Source organism: Pomacea canaliculata, linkage group LG2, assembly GCF_003073045.1.
Source record: "Pomacea canaliculata isolate SZHN2017 linkage group LG2, ASM307304v1, whole genome shotgun sequence".
Classification (NCBI taxonomy): Eukaryota; Metazoa; Mollusca; class Gastropoda; order Architaenioglossa; family Ampullariidae; genus Pomacea; species Pomacea canaliculata.
The window spans coordinates 9,471,955-9,494,682 of record NC_037591.1 but is presented as its reverse complement, the minus strand read 5'-3'; the positions used below and the strand labels follow the sequence as shown (position 1 = coordinate 9,494,682).

The 22,728-nt window shown below is 38.3% G+C and overlaps 1 protein-coding gene across 3 annotated transcripts; it reads right to left on the bottom strand.

Moving 5' to 3' along the window:
- Positions 1 to 2,497: 2,497 nt before the first annotated feature.
- On the bottom strand, positions 2,498 to 18,644 carry LOC112558348 (spidroin-1-like). Of its 3 annotated transcripts, none has more exons than XM_025228797.1 (17): positions 18,493 to 18,644; positions 17,199 to 17,265; positions 16,791 to 17,012; positions 16,054 to 16,307; positions 15,384 to 15,566; positions 14,758 to 14,866; positions 13,304 to 13,384; positions 9,547 to 9,659; positions 9,114 to 9,170; positions 8,716 to 8,945; positions 7,610 to 8,492; positions 6,847 to 6,906; positions 6,079 to 6,123; positions 5,703 to 5,789; positions 5,463 to 5,549; positions 4,305 to 5,009; positions 2,498 to 3,862 (listed from the first exon to the last, which is right to left on the bottom strand). In XM_025228797.1, exons 1-17 carry the CDS (start codon positions 18,598 to 18,600, stop codon positions 3,725 to 3,727), a joined length of 3,429 nt encoding a protein of 1,142 aa, XP_025084582.1. In that variant the 5' UTR covers positions 18,601 to 18,644; the 3' UTR covers positions 2,498 to 3,724. The 3 variants fall into 3 exon arrangements, with proteins under 3 accessions (XP_025084582.1, XP_025084583.1, XP_025084585.1); XM_025228800.1 differs by having other exon boundaries at positions 3,838 to 3,979; XM_025228798.1 differs by lacking the exon at positions 6,847 to 6,906.
- Between the last annotated feature and the right edge of the window lie 4,084 nt (positions 18,645 to 22,728).

Below are 22,728 nucleotides of genomic sequence, written 5' to 3'. Positions count from 1 at the left end.
AGTCCTTTAAACGCCTGTTCTTTTGTAAAATCGTGGAACGAGGAATGGTGGGCCTGCCCACGATTTTACAAAAGGAATAGATTACATACTCTTTCAGGCGTGACTAACCAACCGTCCCCAAAGACCAGGTTCTGTGTAAGAAGCCATGAAACTGGCCCAATTAAAAAAAAAAAGCAACAGCCCCTAGTCCCAGTCACGTGCAGACGTCTCCGGCAGAGAACCCACAAAAGCCTCTCAGAACTTTTCTTATCCTTCGTCTTGAAATGGCCGCTGTACTTAATTTCTGTTGATTTCTCTGTAATGTTTTTGCAATACTTCTTAAAGCCAAGAAAAGTTGTTAATGGATTGTGACTAATCGTATATCCCTCGTCCCCAATTCTCTTTGTCTGCGAGTAACGCGAGCTCCTTGCAGGACCTGCAGCGACATGGGTCGTGGGTCTGGCTTGGGGTCCACTTCACTTTTGAATGGAAACGCGCACTTGCCCGACAAGCCAGTTGATTGGAAACAGCGGAGGTGGACTTGTGAAGGAAGCCATGGCTAATGTTCCGTGTAGTGATACACTGATCATGTGTGCAACGCCCATTGACTGTAACTTAGCGCCCGGCCCTTCCCTCCTCCGCTCCCTTACCACCACCCTACCACGTACCCGAGACTATTGCAGGTATGTGAATGTTCGCGAAACATGATTTCAACTCTGGACTCTACCTACTAACGCCAACCTTCTTCCAGATATCAGTAGATATAGGTGATATAAAACTCACCTGTAAATTTCGCCCTCCAAAACCCATCCGTTAATTATCCGCTACGATTTGCACCTGCGATCAACGAGCGCTGTATCAGTGTACTACGTCACGTTGGTACAACTTTGCCTGCAGTCAACACCAATCCGAGAGAATGAGCGACCGTTCGGATTATTCTCACTGTCTGCATTTCTCTTGGTTCAGAAAAACTGCTACTTTAGCACGAGAAATGCAGACTTTCAACGTCCGAATAGCCTGAACTGTCGCTCATTCTCTGGTGTTGGCGGCTGGCAATGTTGTGACGTAGTACACTGTTGGGGTGACGTAGTACACTGTTATCAGCGCTCGTTGATCGCAGTTTCGAATGGCGTGCTTTGCTAGTGGATAATCAACGGTTAGGTTTTGGAAGCTTAAATTTACAGGTTAGGTTTATATCGCCTTTACCTATACTTGCAAACCATTCAGGTTGGTCTTTAATGTTAACTTACTGTTAGTTGTCAATCATTGTGTAACAGGACTGATTAGCTTTTGCATCGCTTAGTACTGTGGCCAAACCTTTGTACAACAGCACTTCCCTAACATAAAAATAATAATAAACACTAGCCGTTCAGTTCGTTCCTCTTCCCTGAAGGAGAACGGATATTCATAAAGAGCATTTTCAACTAAAATTCTAACTCTTGCAAGTCCGTCCAGCTCGCTAATTAATTCCTTGTTTTCCAGTCTGCTCCACACCTGTACCTCGCCCACCTTGCAGTCGACAACAGACCTGCTTTATTCCTCAAGTGTTTTTGTCGGTGCGTCGTTAAACTCGTATCGGGTGACTCGCAGTCTCATCATGCGTTTCACAACTCCTTTACTTCGGAATGTTAATGAGCACTGGATGACACAGACTTATTAACCCATAAATTATGTCGACTTCATTCATTCAACGAGGACGAAGGAAGCATTCGTGCTGTCTCGCAAATAGGTACGTCAATTAAAAATGGATTTATTTACACACGGGTATCAATACAACTCTACTAGTGACCTCACACCTACTCCGTTATCAGCGCCTACTTTACTAATGCATTTTTCTATCTAAATCTATCTTAAATACCAAGACGAAGGGAGGAGGTTTTGAGAAGCGTGACCACAACATCCTCCGACGAAGTGGAACTTCTGCCCTCGAAATACGAGGAACTAGGTGGACAGAGGGTTTTCAAGGTAAGAGAGCCGCTATCCAGCGAACCTCAACACTTTGCGGTGGTGTGGTATTTCTCCAACACTTGAGATATAAACAACGAATGAGAGGGTGGGATGGGGAGGCGCCGTGGTATGTGAACCACTGTCCAGCGAACTAAAACATCTTGAGGTCAAATGGCATTTCTCCCGCACTCCAAGATGGTCAGACCAAACACCTTGCGGCCAACAGGTCGGCGGGCTTTGGAGGGGGAAGGGAGAGAGAAAGGAAAGAATGACCCGTCACGTTACGGCCACCAGGGTGCCAGACGGGAGGTATATTACTCTCTCCCACCACACTCACGTCTGCTATTTATAGGAAAATGAACACAAAAACTCACATAGTCTGCTCTTCCCGTTTGTGACGACAGTAAAACAAGCTCGTTCGCCAAAGCCTCAATCTAGAAGATGAAGTGGAAAATTTGTCTGACCGCTGTTCATTCTATATTCTGTCTTTGGCATTAGCAACGAGAACTCCTTTGCTTGCACACGGCTTGCTTTCCTGCACTCAAAACACGTGTTAAACGAACAAGAAAAATCCCGTATAAAATGTTTTATTGCCGACTGTCTCACCAACAGGTGTGGGCGCCCATGGCGACACCAGGCTGTCATCAGCACTCACACTTCCCTGGCATGTTGCTTTTCATTTCAAAAGATGACAACATTCACAAAATGATGACCCATTCAACACAAGGCAGCTTGCTCTACACGGCTAGCTCCCCAAATCAACCATTTTAAAATACAATCAATTAAAACGCCAAGATGAATTGTTCAAATTTAACTATACTAACCATAAGCTGAATGTTGAAATGATGAAAAGTACATGTTTAAAAAAAAAAAACAAGATATGCAACACTTTTTAAAAATTAACCAACATTACATGTATTCATTTTCCCCAGTGATATTTTATGTTTCAGTACTGAGACAAACAATACATGTAAAGGTACAGACTTTAACAAGCAATATCAAAACAGACATGATTTCAGCCCGCTGAAATGGACTGCTGTTTACATAAACAGAAATCACATCCACATCCCAAAAAACAAGAAATTACCAAACCCACCCCTTCCTCCAAAAAAACTATGATTTTTAAAATGTCAGTGTGCACAATTTCACTGAACACCAAGTAATTACAAAACAGCAATCCCCAGCATATTTAACAATAAAACCGTTGTCAGTGGCAAAAAACCCCTGATGTCCAGCTTCTCAATGTCTTAACATGGCATCTTCTCTCAGCTGACCCTTTTGTGTGGAGGCAGCAAGTGAGCTGTTAGTAATGCCAGGCAAGTATTACAACTATAAGGTCAATAGCATTTCTTCCTATCTTCTTTTTCTCACAACTGAACACTGTACAATATAAAGGGCACAAGCTGTACATTAGTGATCCCTATTTAACAATTGCAATATGGTCAACACATACATGAAAATAAGTTACAACTGACAGGACAGACACCCCCCACCTAAACAAAAAAAAAAGGCCAGTTTGAGCTCAAAGGTCAAAGGAACGATTCAAAATGCTTCAAATCTTGGCAGCATTTTAGTACAAGTGAGGAAAGAAAAGGGGAAGAAGCAGACACTATTAAAACAGTATTACAAAGTATCTGAAAGTCTTAAACAGAAAAAAACTACTTTAAGTGTCCAGTTAAATGTCATAAAAGGATGTTTGTTTTTTTTTTTATAATGACCATGTACACAAACAGCAAAGAGTATCACTAAGGTGACTCCAGTAGACAGATGATGCACTTGCAGCTGCAAAGAAGTGTCTTTAGAAAAGACGTGGACGTTTCTCGTAGTGACCACCAAGACCTTGTGAGTGCTGACCAATGTAGTCTCCCTCAGGGCTGGGCTCAGGTTTGGGCAGTAGATGACTGTAGCCACGTTTGCTCCCGGCTGTCATCAAAGGCTGCAAATCCCAGCAAGTTAACTAACCACCAGTTCCATTTTATCATTGGTTCCTCTAGTTGCTGACAAATGTTTGTGGTCGTATGATTAAGGCCTTTTTTTTTCTCTTTTTCATACACTGGTGATCAACCAATAATGTGAGTCATTTTATTATACTGAGATTTCTTACTAAGGCACAAGCCTATATTTATATTAATTCCCTTCCGTCAATGTCTTCATTCTAATTATTTTTCATTAAACTAAACATAAAGCAAATAAACCCTAACCGAACTGAGATGGTTGTTAAAAAACAGGAAGATATGCAGAGAACAAAAAGCAAAGAATTGATGCAAAACTGAATAAGAAACTTGTGACATAAAATAATTTGTGAAACTGGGAAATATCAAAATAAAATAGAATGTTGGTACCCATGAAACTTGGCTTCAGAAAATGCAAATACTCACTGTGCTGCCAGGGGTAGGCATGAGCCCTCCAGTCCCATTGCCACTGCCAACAGTACTGCTGAAATCAGTGGCGCCTGTGGTGTAGCTAGCAGTGGTGCTGCCGTAGGTGCCAAAACCACTGCTGCTGACACCATAACCTCCATAGTTGCCTCCCACTGCAGCAGAATCGCCCATATAGTTGGTGCTGGTGTAACCATCCATGCCCCCCGCATCAGCATAGCCCCCAGAACCCATGCCCATGGTCCTGTAGGAGCCAGCGTCATTCCCAATAAAATCCTGCACCCCTGATCCCTGGTAAGACCCAGTAGTTGACATCCCACTGCGTATCTGTGTGCTGCCTACTCCTTGCCCGAACCCAACACCTGTTCCAGTGCCAGTGCTGGTTACTGCCCCCGACCCTGCAGCTACTGTTCCAACAAGTGCCCCAGAAGTCCGAAAATTTCGGGGGGTGTCCAGGAGGCTGCTGCTGCTATTGCTGGTGGTAGTGGTGCTGTCCATGCCAGTGCCAAAGCTGCTCTGCTGTGTGGCCCCACTACCAAAGGCTGCCCCGGCCCCCACCCCTGTACCTCCCCCTGCTCCCACCCCCCCACCTGAGAAGTTTTTTGACATGGTCATGCTGCGTGCAGCACTGCCCATGCTGGGTGAGCTGTAGGTATTACTTCCTCCTTGAGTGCCAAAATTTCCCCGTCCATACCCACCACCCTCCTGTTGACAGAAAGACAAAAGGTCACTACTAACTAGCAAGAGAGCTGAAAACACAAATTAAAAGTTAAATTTCTAAATTTGTCTTTGGCGTATATCCCCAGTAAATAGATTTACAAGTGCAAGGTCTTTTTATTCTAAAATTGAACTTGTCCAGCCATATAGGAGCTGGAAGTGTTACTTTTCTAATATCATTTTCCTTAACATCAGCCATACAGAGAAGCACCACTTATCGCAGGACAGCTTCTCGAAATTTACTGCTTTGTTCCACTGTACTGTTACACAGGACGATAAGTGCTGCATTCTCTGGTGGCAAATAAAATTGAACATCCATGCAGCATCCCTATAAAGTATCCTAACATTCTGGCCATTTCTAGACACCTATCTTCATTCACTAGCCACACATACTTTACTATCAGCTTTTCCTAGACCCCATGATGTCTTTGAAGCACCTACCTGGAAGTTTCCCGACTGTGACTGGCTAAAGCCGAAGCCATTATTGGCAGTCCCAGAACTATAGCCACCAGTGTAATCTCCAAAATTCTGAGGAATAAAAAGCAAAATTCTATTATCAGATTACAGCAAGTTACATGGCAATGCCATAAATCTTGTTGTGCCAATTGGGAAATGGTGCAAAATGACATAAATAAATATGCACTATTGATATCTAACGTTAGAAAGCCAAAGTGTTCTCACCCCACTATAACTATTTGAAGCTTGATAGTTGTAGGAATCCTGCGTTCCACTGTAGTCTCCTCCATAATCAGAATACTGGTAGCCACTCTAATTACAAATATGACAAACACATGGAAATCAATCAGTTGAAAACTTCTGTAACAAACTTTTTACATTTTAAAAGTAACATTTTGATGGCCTCACACTAAGCTTATGTAAGGTCAAGAGAGTTCCTTTTTTAAATCAGTAATTTTAATCACACCTATGTCAATAGAATGAAAAAAAAAATACTTTAAAAGCATAACAAAGACACACAAACCATTGAGAGGAAAGAATGACAGAGAATTAGTTATATCCTCTGTTCATTCACAAAACTATTTTCACCAACTCAACACACCTGATCGCCATAGGTACCATCTCCATAGCCACCACTGTAATTCCCCTGCAAGAGATTAAATGCCTGAATCTATGAAGATGCTCAAGCCAGCAAGGTGACATTAAGATTACAAGATATGAAACAAAAGCACAAAACAGAAAAAGGGTGATCCAGGAAACAGGATGGTGCATGCAAGTGACATTAAGCTACAACATCTAGCTGATCATGTCAAGCTATTTCATCAGATTCAGCAAAGCTGTCCACCTGATGGCAAACTTACTCATATCCCAAGTTTTAAATAAAGCACGACTATCTTGCATGTATCTTCATATATTTGTTATTAATATTAAATTAAAAAACTGTTCATTCAAGATAAATAGCACAAATTTTAAATCTTTCAAACCATCATCAAATGCTATTTCTCATCCCAGGTAGTTAGGTAAACAGATTTTAGACAAGGGAATGCAAGCAAATAGCAACATTAAAGATGAAACTTGAATGTGATTGGAAGGGAGAAAAAAAAAAAACTAATGAATTTAAAAGCAAAGCACCTCAGTTCCAAAGTTTTGAAAAGTCACAGCAGCAGCAAGAGTGGGAAAAAAAGAAGGCGGAACGATTCAAAAGATGAAAAGACGAGCAATGTGCTGTCTTTCCATATATGTGTTAAAAAAAAAAAAAGAAGAAGAAGTAAACATGTGGATAAAACCTCAGCATGGAATCCCGCAACATGAACGCAAGCTAGCAGAAAATGGAACAAGTGTGAAAACATCAAATTTATGTGTTTCAGACCTGTTGATACTGGCTGTATTCTTCTGCACCATAACCTGATGTGTTATAGCTTGACATGTCCTGCAATTCAAATGTCAACACTAAAGCCATGCATGAAAATAATGCTTCCCTTGTCACACGTTCTCCCCTCAAACAAAAATGCTGTTGAGCCCTATCAAGCTCAAATACATGAAATGGTTTCTACTCAGCAGAACTGACATACAGCATACAGAATGACACCACACACAGCATGTTGAAAAACACTGCCCTATTTCCACCTCAAAAATCATGCTGGTCTTCTCTGTACGCCAACTGAGAGACAGAAGCTGCCATCACAGCCATTACATATGAGGCAAACACTTGCAACAAGAGTGTCCTCTGACATTCAGCTCTGTGCAGACAGCTCATCTTTGTAGGGATAGCTCACAATCAAGTGTACGGACAGTTCACAGAGTCAGCTCTGTATAAAAATAGCACAACTATCCCCCCCTCCTCAAGACAAAATTGGCCTGTTTACCCTGAAGAGGATACTCTTTAAGGCACGCATAAACAACAGTCATCTTTTCGCAGTACATGCAAATAAAGCATTGTATTTAAAAAGAAGACAAAAGAGTTCTGAAATATCTGGTCCTTTTCCTCTTTCATGCATTTCAACAGAAAAACCTTTACATTCAGATGGGATTTGGGTGCACATGAAACACATTTTTTTTTAATAGAAATAACCAAAGCACCAAAACACATTTTCTGACAAAATAAAAAGCAAAAAAACACCACACAAACTCACCCCATAACCACTGTCATAGCCACCAAAGGAGTAGTCACTGGCTCCTTTGCTGCCAAAACCCCCAGCAGTGTTGCCAAATCCACCAGCAGTACTGCCAAAGCCCCCAGCGTTGTTCCCGAAGCTGTCATTGCTGCTTATTCCAAAGCCTTCTCCACCACTCCCACCAAAGCCACCACCTGTGCTACCACCAAATCCACCCCCAATGCCACTCCCTCCCCCAGAACCCCCAAAGCTTCCACTTCTTCCAGATCCCCCTCCAGAACCCCCTATCCCCCCAGCCTTGGCTCCTGAGCCTAGCAGACCCCTCCCCATCCCACCAAAGTTTCCTGAACTACTTGTGCTGCCTGAACCCCAGGACTTGCCACCAAACCCCTGCTGCTGCCCAAAGCTGCTGCCCATGCTCCCCTCATTACTTCCTGTTCCCCCCATGGGCCCCATGCTACCTCCCATGCCTGCTCCCCGACTCATGCCCATTCCAAAGCCACCACCGCCACCTTGCTGCTTTTGTTGCTGTTGATGGGACAGTGACTGCTGCTGGCGTGCTGGGGGCTCGCCTAGAAGGGAGGTTTTCTTTTCAATGGTGCCCATGGTGCTGTGACTGGCATTGATGTTGGTCATGAGAGCTGAGAGAAAGCCCTGGTTTTGTCCACCAAAATTCTGTGAAGCCACTGCCTCCATGGTCTGCAGGAAGCGAACAGCTGCAGGATTAGGCTGCGGCCTAGGGGGGTCACCTAAGAGTCCTTTCCCAGACCCAGGAGGATTGACAAGAGCAGCATGACGTGCCACAGAAGCTGCTGCAGCAGCAGCAGCCGCCGCTACAGGAGAGACATCACCACTGGTAGCTTGCATACCTGTTATCACCTGGCCCATATTGACCAGCAAGCTGCAAGATCAAAAACACAATTCAACTGAATGCATAATACCATCTACAGAGTGATGTCCCTTCGCCTAATTGGCTAGATCTTGCTTATTAGTATTGATAGATAGATCTTGTTTATCAGTATTGCATGCTTCACTTTCACATATGCTTTTCTCCCAAGAGGAAAATACATGAGAAAAATACAAACAAATAAAATAAAGCCATTAAAAACGCCACTAGGTCTCACCTCAGATTTAGGTACTGGGCATTGCGCATAAATTTTTTAATAATGCCTTGCACCAAAGGGTCACTGGAGGCAGATTCTGATTCACTCTTTTCAGCATCATCATCTTCTTTGACCTCAGCAGCTGGGATAGGCACCTGATTCAACTGCTGTTTCAGATTTGTCAGCAAGATGTTGGCCTGTGCTGTCAAAGGATCACCCAGGATAGACGGCTTTTTGCTGCTATCAGCCTGCTGATTAGCCAGGACCCATGAATATTAGTATTTAAATGTACATAATCACAATTTTTTATACTTATCTTGCAACAGAACTCAGACCGGTCAAGCAACAACACTTAATCAGATTACTGAACAATCAAACGTTTAGTTATAATGCCAATAAAAAAATCAAATACAACCAACCTGTGAAGACCCTGTGTCACTTAGTGTGTTCAACTGCTTGGCCAAAGCTCCAGTAAACTACACATAATGAAAATAAACTATGAGAAGAAATACATCAGCTGTAGCTCACCTCTCTACAGAACCACAGAAAATGACCACCCATATCATGAGGCTTTTTAAGTTTTGTTGTAAAATAGTTTTTTTTAAATCAACAAACAAGTCTCCTGAAAAAAATTTATGAGGGGTAACAAAATAAGATGTAATCTGCCATTCTGTGAAACAAACAAACAAAAAGGGGGGGGGGGGGAGCAAGCATGACTTTAGGCCAGGTACTTCTTCTGTGGTGGTATTTTAAATTTTACTTTGGACTTGGCTATTCCTTGTCTAGTCTATATCTTCAGTATAACACAGGGCACCATAATCTAACACCTAATTTTCCCCAACAAGTACTCACTGGATTCTTCTTTTCAGAATGAATGTGAAGCGCCATCATGACTATCAAACCTAACTGCAGGTGGGGATTCATCATGGGACTCATGGGCAAGGAGGGTGCCGGTCCCAGAAGCCCTGCAAACAAACACCACTACAGTCACTGTACACAAACCTGGGTACTTTCAGCTCTTCCCAAAGAAAATCTCAAGGGGAGAGGGGGGAGTTAACAGAGTATTATGGGACAGACAGCGAGCAGCAGCAGCTTGGGATGGCAGCAGTGTTGAATTCCGAGATGAAAGACCTCAGAATGCAGTGTACAGCTAGCTGGTAGTTGCTTTGAATAGTAATCATATGCAAGGATGACACTGTGCTCTGGGATTTCAATTTTGAGTGCATTCACATGTGCATGTTATGTCATATATATATCTGAGTGTGTGCCTGCACGCACGCTTTTATCAAAGAATGTGTGGACCAAATGTGCTCTCTCTCTGCTGGGAGAACTAATGTTTCTTTGAACTGTTCTGGGTGTTGGAGGCTTTTCAGAAGACTATAGTCTGTTTATATGTGCAAGCCATTTGCAAGTTACAAATAAAAATGCCTCCATAAAAACATGGTTCATGCAGTCACTCTAGTCTTCTGGGTATTTAAAAGCAAAAAGTGAAGTGCGTGTTAAATAAGGTATTTATGTAAGAGTCTTTGCAGCAGAGATTGGTGGTGTTTGAGGTTCCTGAATACAAAGTGTGAGCAGAAGGGAAACCTGAAAGACAGGAAGTGACAGTGTGAGACAGAAAAGGACCAGATGGACAGCAACAGAGAAAGCGTAAGATCAAGGAGGCATGAAACAGTCTACATTAAGGCCGATTCCAAAGCATAAGATTAAGTGTATGATAGAGAATAGAAAAAGCAAGTGAAAATGAAATACAAAGCACTCCACTTATATGCACACCCTTTGGAACAAAATTAAATACAACTATATATTTATTGTTTTCTCTATATATATATATATCAGATCAAAATTCAAGTGTCATCCAGACATAGCATGCTTTTAAATGCAGCATACTTATAACCAATGTGCATGTAAGCAGAATACACTGTAGACAACCTGATGAAATTGATAGACATAAAACAGATGCCAACAGGTAAGGTCAAGGATGTGTACATGTATATGAAAAGAAAACAAAAGCAAGACATGATTCTTGTTCAATGACAGGTCTGGGAAGGAAGAGAGGAGGGCAGACATGTGTCACAACAAGACAAAAAGGAATGAGCATAAGATTAAAGATTGTACACAAAAGATTTCTTAAAAAAAAAAAAGAGCTGTGATGCCAAGGAATCTTTGACAGTTGATCAAACTGCAGTGTTTATAAAGGACAGACTGTGAGCACAGAGAAATGGTTGGCAAAGGAACATGATGACAGAGCAACAGGTCAAGAAAATACAACAGTAAAGCTTGTGAAGAAAGACAGGGACAGACAGAAGATTGACCTCTCTTCCCAGGACAGGGATATATGCTCACAGAATGTATTCTGTCAGGTGAGGAAATGCTGTGAAGCGTGGCAGCTACTTCCACGCTTGTGGGTCTGCACTGGGGGTGGCTTATGCACGTGTGTGTGCAGGTAAATGTGACCCTAATCATGTAGCTGTGTCATGCATATACCGAGTATACTCCGCTTAGGTGGGAGAGGCGTTTAGCACTTTGCACATTCTTTTATTGTGCTCGCATAGATACAGCCCTCCGCCTGAAAATTCAACAAATCAACATGATAGTTTCATTAATCTGGTGAAAGAAGACACAAAGGACATTTCTGTATGAAGCAAAAGCCATCTATTGAAGATTCTGTTCCCAGAAATAATGTTCAACAAAATCTTTGAATTTTAAACTCTTCATTCAAAATGAATTGTGACCTTCAACAGCACTTACTTTTTAAAAATTCTGGGATACATATATATATAGTAGAAGAAAAGCCATCAAATTTTGAGTCTTCCAATCTACAATTATTAATCAATACAGACTTAAAATAGCTTTATTTTCTCTATCTTTTCCTGTTTGAAGCAAATGAAGATATAAATTTAACAACACCAGTTTCATTAAGCCCTTTAACAGATTTAAAGTTACAAATACATATAGCAGCAAGTTCACACAAAGAAAACAGCAACAAAATCTCTATCACCACATGAACTATTCATACAAATGCACATTTAGTTGTCTCTTTTCACTACACACAGTAGTCACAATGGGTGAAAAATGTATCCTTCAAAATCATTTTCTTTAAAATTGTATATCTTTTTTGACATGCAAAGTGATACACACACATATAAGCTTATACCTCTCCTACCCCTATCCTAAACTGCTGAGGCAAAGTTTGTGTAATAGCATAGCAGAGACAATTATACATAAAACTGTTGTAAATAGGAATAAATAATAAAAACAAATAAAAAGGAACAATAAACATATTAAAAAAAACAGATGTAACTAATGCTATAAAAAAATGTCCACAATTACTATTCCTTGTATCAAGATCAACTAGAAAATCTCTATAAAAGTTCAGGACATTAAAATTGTTTCTCTTTTTTTGCTTTTTCCACAATTCCTTAAAGCAATCAGTATCCATGTTACCTCTATGTGAAAACCAAATCAAAGCAAGGATAAATATACTTACTTCACTACTTGTTTCTTATGATTCCAAATCAAATCAATTTCCCTAAATCTCCAGAGAACTTGTTTTTAAAAAATTATGATTTATATTAAAATTTTCCCTAAAAATCTGCACTGGTTTACAGTTCCTGTTTTACACTTGCAATTTCTTTGGTAAAAAAACATTCCTTTTTATTAAGTTCTGCTCTGTTTTGTACAGTAACTTTTACTTTCACTCAAAAAATAACAGAAGCATAATTCCTTCACTTGCCAAGTGTACTACAAGAAGTGTTAATGATCAAAAATAAAAGTTAGTCCTATAGGCAACTCTAGCCTAACGAAATGCAAGCTGGTAGTATTTTACAAAAATGGGAATGAGAGAGAACGGCCAACACAGAGGTAAAGTCAGTGAAAATGTTAGAGACAACAGCAATTACAACCTTTCAAATGAATTTTTATTTTTCATGTATGTATCAAACCCTAAACCAATCTACTTTTTCTTTTGATCCAAGTCTGTTAAAGGTTAAACTGATAACCATTATCTTTAGAAAATATTGTCAGCAGTCTGATCTCTACCTTCAATAGTAACATAAACAGTGCCCATCTTAATAATTTGCATGAAACAAGTAAAAACTCTACAGTTACTGTAAGTGATAAGATTAAGTTTTCTGCATACATCATTCATTTAAGTTTTTTCCTAAATTTTCCTTCTGCAATCTGAATTAGTGAAAATATTTTTATACCTTTAGCAGCCAGTAGCTGTGGTCTCCTATAGCATGAGGAATCTTCTAACCGACCACAAAGTCTATATACACACAAATATGTCTAACTGTGAGATTATCAATAAGAACTAAATTTATATTCTCAGTTTATAAATACTCATTGATATTTAATTTTCATCTTTAGCAATATACTTCATTACTAAAGCATAACAAAATAAAAAGGGTTTTCTCAAAATGACATGAGTAACAGCGGAAAAGCATTAGCAACAAGAAGCATTTAGGATTTTGAGGGGATCAGTTGCAGATTAATTTTTATAAAAAACATGCTCTTTCCATCAACCCTCCCCTTGGGATTGAAATTTTAAAAAAACAATAAAAAGAAAGGAACAAAGACAAAAAAAGTAAACTGGATAAAGTCTCACCTGGCTTGTTTGCAGGTGACATCATGTGTTGCACATATGCTTGTTGCATTTCCATCAACACTTTAGTGAAATCTTCCATCACTGAAAAATATAAGCAGCTATGTCATGTCTGAATCTAGGCTATTTTGAGCAAAACTGACTTTTCCAAGGTGATTCCAGTGCAAGACATTTTGGATGTTTTTCTGTAATTGCAAATTTATGACTATGCAGAGTCAGCAAATGAAATATCCAAAGCTGCTCAAATGATTTTTAAAAAATTAAAAATATGCTTGAGACTGATATGGATATTAAGATAAACAGAAACTAAGCTTGTGCATATGTGTGTGATAAGACAGAAAATCTTACATTTTAAAGAAAAATTATAAAAACCAGTATTAAATTTCATTTTTAATGTTTAATTCAAATATTTATCACTTCAAATTACAAACCAATGAAAAATGTACTACTAAAATTTATGAATAAAATGGCAGATGTGATTTACAACTTATGGGCAAATGTTTCAAGCTAGTTTTGTACATTGCTGTATGCAGGAAACAAGAGAACCTAAACATAAAATCTGCTATTGATTTCAGCAATGATTTCCAAACCAAAAAAATCACCAAACTTTATATATGATGATAAGTGATGGTTATAAAGGTTCATACTTCTGAGTGTTATTGAGTTATATGTGCAATTACATAGATTAACGGCTAGTTTAGTTTATTCCTTGTTACTCCACGTAGACCATTGGGTCGCAACAACACCTCGCCAGCGGACCAGGTTTTGGGTACCCCCCTCAATTGGGCCCATGTGATTTCGACGTCCTTTGCCTTGCTCTCTACTGTTCTTCTGACAGCTAGTACTTTAACCAAATCTTATGTGTTCTATATGATATAAATACAAATATAAGTGTCAGAATTAAATTTACTGGACAAAAGGCTATTCTCATTCTTGCATACAATTTATGGCCTTTAAGTTAATACTAAGCAATATCTAACTTGCTACAAAGCTGTATTTGCAAATACAAAGGAATCAAACTCATAAATTAATAAAATTGTTTCTTGCATAGAAGTTTATTTTGATGATAAATCCTTTGCCTAGTCAAAAAAAAACCCCAAAAAACAACTTGTTGCTCAGCTGGTAATAAGCTAGTAATACAAATGATATTGTATTACTGTCTTGTGAGAGCTTTGATTTTGCATTGCTGTGAAACTGAGTGCCTTACAGTACAAAGGGTCTCAGCTCGTGCAAATGCGGCAAATGTTCAAATAATTACATTAAAAAGCCCAAAACACACCATAAGATGACCATTTAATATGTACCGAAAAGTATATGAAAAAAACCCAACTGATATTTGGAATTTGAGTTGAAATAAGAATTTCCTATGGCTATAGGTGCTCTATACAAACATAAAAAAAGTGGAGTGGGGTTGAGAAATTTCAGCAAAGAACAGCAAACAACAATGATAAACTCACAGTATGGATTTTGTTTCACAAGGCTAAGGACCACTGGATTGTTAGCAATGACTGGTTTTGTTGCCACTGGGTCTGGTAACAAACTGCTTTTCTGCTGTAGCTTATCACACTATCAAGCAAATGGAAAACAAAACACTTTATTATCACATATTTATATATCAAGTAACATAAATTTCTAGGTTCTCTGATGAACTTAATAATAAGGATTCAAACAAAAATTGCAAATCTTCACCTAAAATTAAATGTGATAAATGTTTTTTTCATTGTCTGACCTAATAATATAAATAAATAGAATAATGTGAGGTAGGATGGTATTTTTCACTCAACATCAAACATGGCATGCACTATAACACAATACAACTTTATTGATACCCAGGGGCAATTCAAATAGTGCTTGTACTAGCAATATATACATACACATGAAAGGATTACCACGCTAAGCCTGGATTGTGACTGTAGAAATTACAGTCACTCATATTAATGAAGTATTAGATATCAGAAGTATGTAGTAAATAGCCTAGATCCAACAAACAGCTCTTTATTTCTTCCATCTAATAATAACTCAAAATCTTCCTGATCACTGAATAGGTATGCTCTTGTGGAATTTAGCATGTATGTGTACTTACATATTTCCACATAATGCGGTTATTGATGACAACTGCTGATTTGCTTGGAATGCAGAATGTAATGGTCATTTCTGTATCTTCTATTTTTTGACCTCGTAGTCTTTCCCATGTTTCTTCTGCATCATCTGGTTTGCGGAACTCCACAATGCCAAAGCCCAGTGACTCTTTTTCTTTCATCATGATCTAAAACAGCAGGAAAATAATTTAAAAAAAGAGCTTCACAAGTTGCTTCTACACAAAAGCATGCACTTAAATGTTGTCTTGTTCACCTCTCCTAAAAGGCAGATACGTGCTGCTTACTGACCTACTTGCATATACTAACCTTGTGCAAACCCTATTATCTAATAATTTATAATACTTGAAAATTTCTGAAGACAAATGCACAATCTGACACTGAAATTTTATTATTTCTTTTGTCCAGCGCCAGCATAAGAAACTGTATAAACTGGTAGCAGAAATAACTTCCCATTAACCCTGCTTCTAGGATGACTCTTACAAATCACCGAGTGCTATGAATAAAAGTGTATAATTACCTTTATTAAAAACTTTCACATGAAACAAACAAACAGTAAATACAGCAAAATCCCCCCAAAGAACTGTTGTTCCTAAACACCAAATGCTGTACTCTCCCTTCCCTTCCTGATTTACAGCTCTGAACTTTCAAACCTACCTGACAGTACACAGGGCTGGTAACCACACTGAACATCTCCCGTAGTTTGGATACTTCTGTGAAAGACTTGGGGAGCCCAGAGAGAAACAAGCAGCGTGAATGCAGGCGCTCCCAACTCTGGAATGATGATTCCACAAAGTCCACATGCAGCACCTGGCTGCCCACCTCCTTCCAATCCAGCTCATCACGGATTTTGCGAATTTTTTCCAAATCCTGTTCCTCAAATTCAACCAGACCATAGGACTTGCTGTGACCTGTCCACAAACAAGTCAAATATTAAAAAAAAGAAAATCAATATCACAGGTACAATATACATGTAAATAATAATAATAATAATACTAATACTATGATTAAAATAATTTAGATGAGAACAATGTCAAAGTTAGATACTACTTTGCATGAAGGCATTTTAAACCGTAGCACCAAATCTTACGAGATATTTTAACACAGACTGTTATTTCTAATTTAAATTATAAGGTAAGTTTACAAAACTGATGCAATTATTTTGAATCATCTTCTTTGGTAATATTATCATTTAGAACAAGTTTATTTCCGTTAAATTTTGGTTTTAAACTTGTCTGTAAAATCATATGACATCACACTAATTCATACTTGCCTTTCTAAGAGGATTAAGCACTGATTAATGTTCTAAAGTTCAAACAATTTCTTATGTCATCATCATCTATTTCTGTCAGATGCTACAATTTAAAGCAGGTAAATAGAATTCCCATTATCACCTGTTGTCTCAGATCTGATCAGGAAACAGTACTTCACAGGTCCATGTTGAGAAACAAACTTCAAAAACTCTTCATCAGAGTACCTAGGTGGCATGTGGGCCACACACAGGAGGCGGTCATTGGAGCAGAAGGAGACAGTTACAACATTGTCTTTCAGTTTTGTGTCACTGAGCTCTTTTACAATTTCCTCCAGAAATCTCCCATCATCAAGGGTAATAGTAGCTGTAATTTTCGAAAGAAGAACTATGTATCACATGAAATGCAATATCTGGCACTGCTGCATTAAACTTTGTCAAATAAAAAGATTTTTTTTATGAGATGTTGATAAGCTTTTTATAATATCTATTATCTGATATGTGAAATAACTGTTTTGTTTTGACTTTTCAAAAACATAGTCAATATACATACCTGTATCAAGGCTCTCGCTGATTTCGATTTTGGTTGCCTTGTATGGGCCTAAAAATTCAGTTATTTCCTATGAAAAAGAAAAGAACTTTATAATCTAAACACCATTTGTAAATGACATTTTAAAAAAGTGTAGAGACAAGCACACCTGATTCTTACTGACATAAATAATGCATGGGCCTGTACAATTTTTAAACAATTTCTTTTTATCTCAGTTAAGTAGCTTTTAAATGATGCTATATACCACTAACATTTTATATAATATATAATGCAATTATTGTGAAGGAAAGGTAATAGGTGCTGCTGCTCTTAAATAAATATGTGGATTGTTAATTTTTTTTTTTTTTAAATCAAATCACTAAAAGGATCAAGAATAGTCAAACTAAAAGTTCAGCTCTCTTGAGAGAACTGCATGAACACTGGGTAAATTCAATTGACATTTCACAGCCAAACGAAGAAACGCTGAGCTGGACTCTGCGTTCTGAAGAAGCAGCATGGAGACATTTAGTCAGGAACCATTTTTTAGCTGTCTCTATAACAGGGAACTAAATCTCTAACCTAGTACAGGTGTAATATTCACTACATTATTCTTACCAGTCACAATTCTAGCACAATTGCAATACACTAAAAGTTTTAAAGATTTGTCTCTTTGAAGAGCTGTTACTTGTAAACATTATATTTTTGTTTTTGCTTTTGGAATGGACTAAGGCAGCATGAGTAGCTCTGAAAATTATAATTTAATAATACTATACAATTTGCCATACTTCAATGTCTCGATAACAGATGATGGGGAATGAGTCCAGGTAAATGTTAAGCTGAAATGATTGCATTGAAAAGCAATACACACAGTATGCCAGTCTACCTCCACCAATACCATATTAAAGTCCGTCACATAAATGCGACGAACCTAAGCCTGATCAAACAAAAGATGCATTTCACTAAAGACCTTTGGCAATATTGTGTTATCACAAATAAGGATCTATTAAGCTGACAAGATCGTAGATCAATCAACCATTTCTCATTTCTGGCAGTGGCAAAACTGAACAACGAAGGCACTCTGAAAGATATATTTAGTTTTTAATACTTTAAACAGGTCCTCTATATCTGCGAAACACAATATAAACCAAAGTCGTAAGTACTGGCACGTTTTGGGGTTATCGTGGTATTAATTATTCATTGAGATAACGCTAACGGCAACGGACGAGAACGGTACAGCTGTTAACATTTACATATACGCTTGTTTCTCATATATTTCATGACGATCACAGCATAATCGATCAGAAATGCAAAGAATTACCCCTTCGGTGCTGGGTGGGATGTTTCTCAATACTATTTTTCTGTGCCGATTAAATTCTTGCTTCGGTTTCTCTTTCAAGTGCTCTAATGACTCTTCTGAAGAAGCCATTTTTCAACTAGGGCTACGCATGCGCATCACTTCATCCTCAATGCGCATGACCAAAGAGTAAACCAAGTAAGAATAAGAATATTTATAGTCTCTGGAGAAATCGAGAAAAAGCAAAAATACAAGTCCTAGTGCACCTTACGTCTCCCAGCGCATACACCTGTACGATAAAATGAACGACGTTTGCAGTCCGTCCGCTCGGTTAGTTTTACAGAAATAATTGGTATAGCACCGCAAATGTCTATGATTTAGTCGATTGACTTACATGTGGTGGAATGGAAGCATAAAAGACGAGGAAGCAATCAGACCAAAGAGAATAGTTCATCCTCTTTTACATGTATCAGCCAATGCAATCTTCTAGCGGGGATATTTGATATTATACTACCTGGCCCTCTTTCATTTCATTGTTAATGACAGTCACTGTGTAAATATGTTTAGGTAGTTTGTGGATTTGATGAGAATTACTCTTGACAACAGCAATTCTTTGTTCTTAGATTTCCAAGCGTCGTGCCAAATGAACTGGAAGTAAAATGTCTTAATACAAAGACTTTGTCATTTCATTTTATAAAACAAGGCAAATGCTGAAGGAATTTCACTTTTATTCAGGATTTACAAACAAGGTATAATAACATAATAACAATTAAGCCTTATTAAGGTATAACATAAGCTGATAAGTTTTACAAAACAGCTTACAGAAACAGAAGTTACAACGGGCAGAATTTTTTTTTTAATTTCAGAACAAAGCACAAACGGTAAATTATCTAAAGCATCTTCTGGCAGCAAAAAAAAATAAAATAAATAATAATAAAAATAAACACCTATGTGATATATACTTGAGTGATATGGGGAAAAAATTAATAATAATGAACATTTAAATAGCGCTTTTCCATAACGTCTAAGAGTTTTACAGAAATGATATAGACTCATCCAAGTCAAATGAATCATTATCAACCATGCACCCATATTCACATATAACTGACATGCTCACTTCTACAACAGACCCACCTACCCATACGCAAAGTCAATACAGACACATGTTATGCACTCGCATGGTCAGTTTATGGTTGAAGTCCCTGCTCTGAAAAGATGTGTCTAAAATTCAGACTTAAAGGTAATAAGAGAACCAGAGTGATGGCTGACAGGTAATTTCTCAAGTTGATGGGGCTTGGTAGGAGAAAGACCTTTGTCCATACATCCTTGTTTGGACTCGACAAAGCTTGGTGTCTGAAGATGACAGAACAAGTCATGCGGGCATATAGATGGGAGTGAGCAGCAGCGATAACCAGTGCCGCAAAATACAAAGTTAAGGGCAGCCAGTGAAGACAACAAATGATGGGTGATATATGTTTACATCTAGAGGGTCTGCAGATGAGCAGCATTATTCTAGATCCTTTGAAATCTGTCAAGATACTTGGGAATGAAAATTTACAATATAAAGAATATTACCCTAAAAAAATGCTATGCTACAAGAGACTAAGACATGCTCATTTATTTATTACTTAATTGGTATTAGTTGATAAACAGACTGGTATTCCAGTCCTGACCATCAGGAGGAACAAGTGGATAGACACAATAGCTGGCGAGGCTTGCCACTTTGGCCTGTCTTGAGTGATGGTGAGCAGTCCTGTATAGAATGAGTTCACTTATACATGTTTGCAAGCCAGCTCTTCCATAGAAACAACTCCCTCTTCCAAGATATCCTTAAAAGCAGTCTTATGACAAGGGTATCATACCAGGTCACATGGCCAAAACCCACTGGTGGCACTTCGCTTGTGCAAGAAGAGGTTTTTAGCTGCCCACTAAGGTGCTGATGATGCTTCTATAACGTTAATGGTTTTGCATTCTATGTAGATTTCAAGTAGCCTCCCCAGGCACTTGGTCTCAAATCTCTCTTTATCAACAAGCAGGGCCCAAGTGTATGCATTCAGTTTCAACTTATAATCTCTTCCCCATCCATATATTTCTGCTGAGGTAAGGGTGACAGCATAAAGAGGGTCTATGTTGATAAATCTGGAGGAAATCCGTTCATGTGTGGTAAGAAGCATGGTTGGTAAGATTATGAGCTAAAACTGAGTTGAAAAAACCCATCAGAAAAACTCTACTACTCAGAAATAAAGGAAATTTTATCTCTAATGAATTCACAAATGAATGCTCTCTCACACATAATTGGATTATGTTCTAAGATGTATAATTATAGTGACAGGTGCTCACACCCTTGCTGAAGCAATTTTTCTCTCTCGCATGTACATGCAAAACTCACTAACGCCCACATGCACACAAACATATAAATGCATGCAGAGTTAAACTGGAAATGAAAATGATGATGTCCTTTTTTAATACAAATGTTACTTATAGAAAATAATGTCTAATATCAATACTGATGCACTTGCACAGAACAGTAACAACACATAATGAATAAAAACCAACACAAGATGTCCACATCTTCACAGTTCCTGTGTAATCAAGAGAGATTAAAATAATATATAGGTAAGAAAAAGTGGATTAACAATAAAAGGAAACTACTTCAATAAAATGATATGTCGTAACACTTTGCAAAAATTACATCTGCTGCCTTTAAAATCCAGATTAATGTGTTACAAAACTTTAAAATGTAAATGAGGGAACATTCAGCAGCCAGTTATAAAAAAATTTTATAACTATTAATTCCCAAAAACTAAACTACCAGACCAATATAAGACTTTGGACATCAACATTTCTCCCTGGTCGTTGGAAAGGGATTGAATCCTAAATTCCCATGATGTTACTAATGTAGAATAGCTGTTCCTGCAATCCCAGCATAGGATGCTTTTTTAAAGCTCTCTTTTTAGGTTGGCATGATAACAAACTACATGTATAAGATTGTTCTGGGATCTATTGCAACTGATATAATCTTCTGAAAATAATTCATGAAAAACTCATGACAGCAGTTTATTTCCTTATTAGCAACATCAGCTTTGTATCAAATCAAATCAGACTTTATTGTCTGTCGAGGAGACCCAAGACAGACATTTTTCTTTTGCTCACAAGGGCAGGCATACATACTCATACAGACATCTAACGCGCACATAATAACTACTATATCTGTTCATCACCTGGAGGCAAACAACATTACAAATTTGACTCAGGCTACCTTTCTTTAACAATAACAAAATCTAAAATGACTCATAGTAGTCTAATAAAAATGTAAAAATATGAAATTGTTCTGTGACATCAGTGTCTATTTTTCACATCAACAGAAATTAAATTGCTGTACCAAAATCTCCTAGTATATTTTTATCAAAAATTACATTAAGTAATGCATTCTCTGAAATGAATAAGCAGGGCTTCTGCTTACGCAAAAAATTGCGTACAGTACGCATTAAAAGTTCGGAAGACCCCTTCAACTTTCGTCAATGGGGTCCCCTTCAAATTTGGGCAAAGAACAGGGACCCCTAAAAAATCTGAAGAAGGGGTCCCCGGGACCCCAAAGAATTTAGCCTTAGCAGAAGCCCTGCATATGACATCTATAAAAAAAAAGTATGTTCTCTTTTTGTCATAGAATCTTTTGGCAGGGAAAGAAATAGCTTCTATCACTTACTTAAAGCATTCAACTCATGCTGAACACAATGTGGATACCCTGCCAACACCAGTGTTATAAAGCTGCCTATTGGTCAAAGTGGGTAGTGTATGCTTTATAGACCCATTTATATACAGTCCTAACCCATTACCTTGTTATCATCCATCCATCCAAACTGCTGTGCAAGAGGCAAGGGTGACAATATAAACAGGTTATATGATCTATAACTAGAGATAACTCTGGGTAAATCTGTTCTTCCACAAAGCATGGTGAGAGGTGGGGTTAAGCTGAGATTTTATTTGGCTCATCCGCGTATGATGATAAAATTGTGAAAGTATATCTTTCAAGAATTATTCAGTCCTTAAAATTTAATAGCAATGTTCTTTGTTAAGTTTTCTCTTTTCTTCAAGTTGCCTCAGATCATGTGTTAAGTGACCATGAGTAGTCTTCTTTGGAGCACAAAAGTATGTTTGCCTTCTCCATAATGCAACTGTGTTCTGATGTTGGGAACATGTCACAAAACACATAGCTAAAGGATCTGTGGGCCCTTCCCGCATGAGCAATCAGGAGTGGGA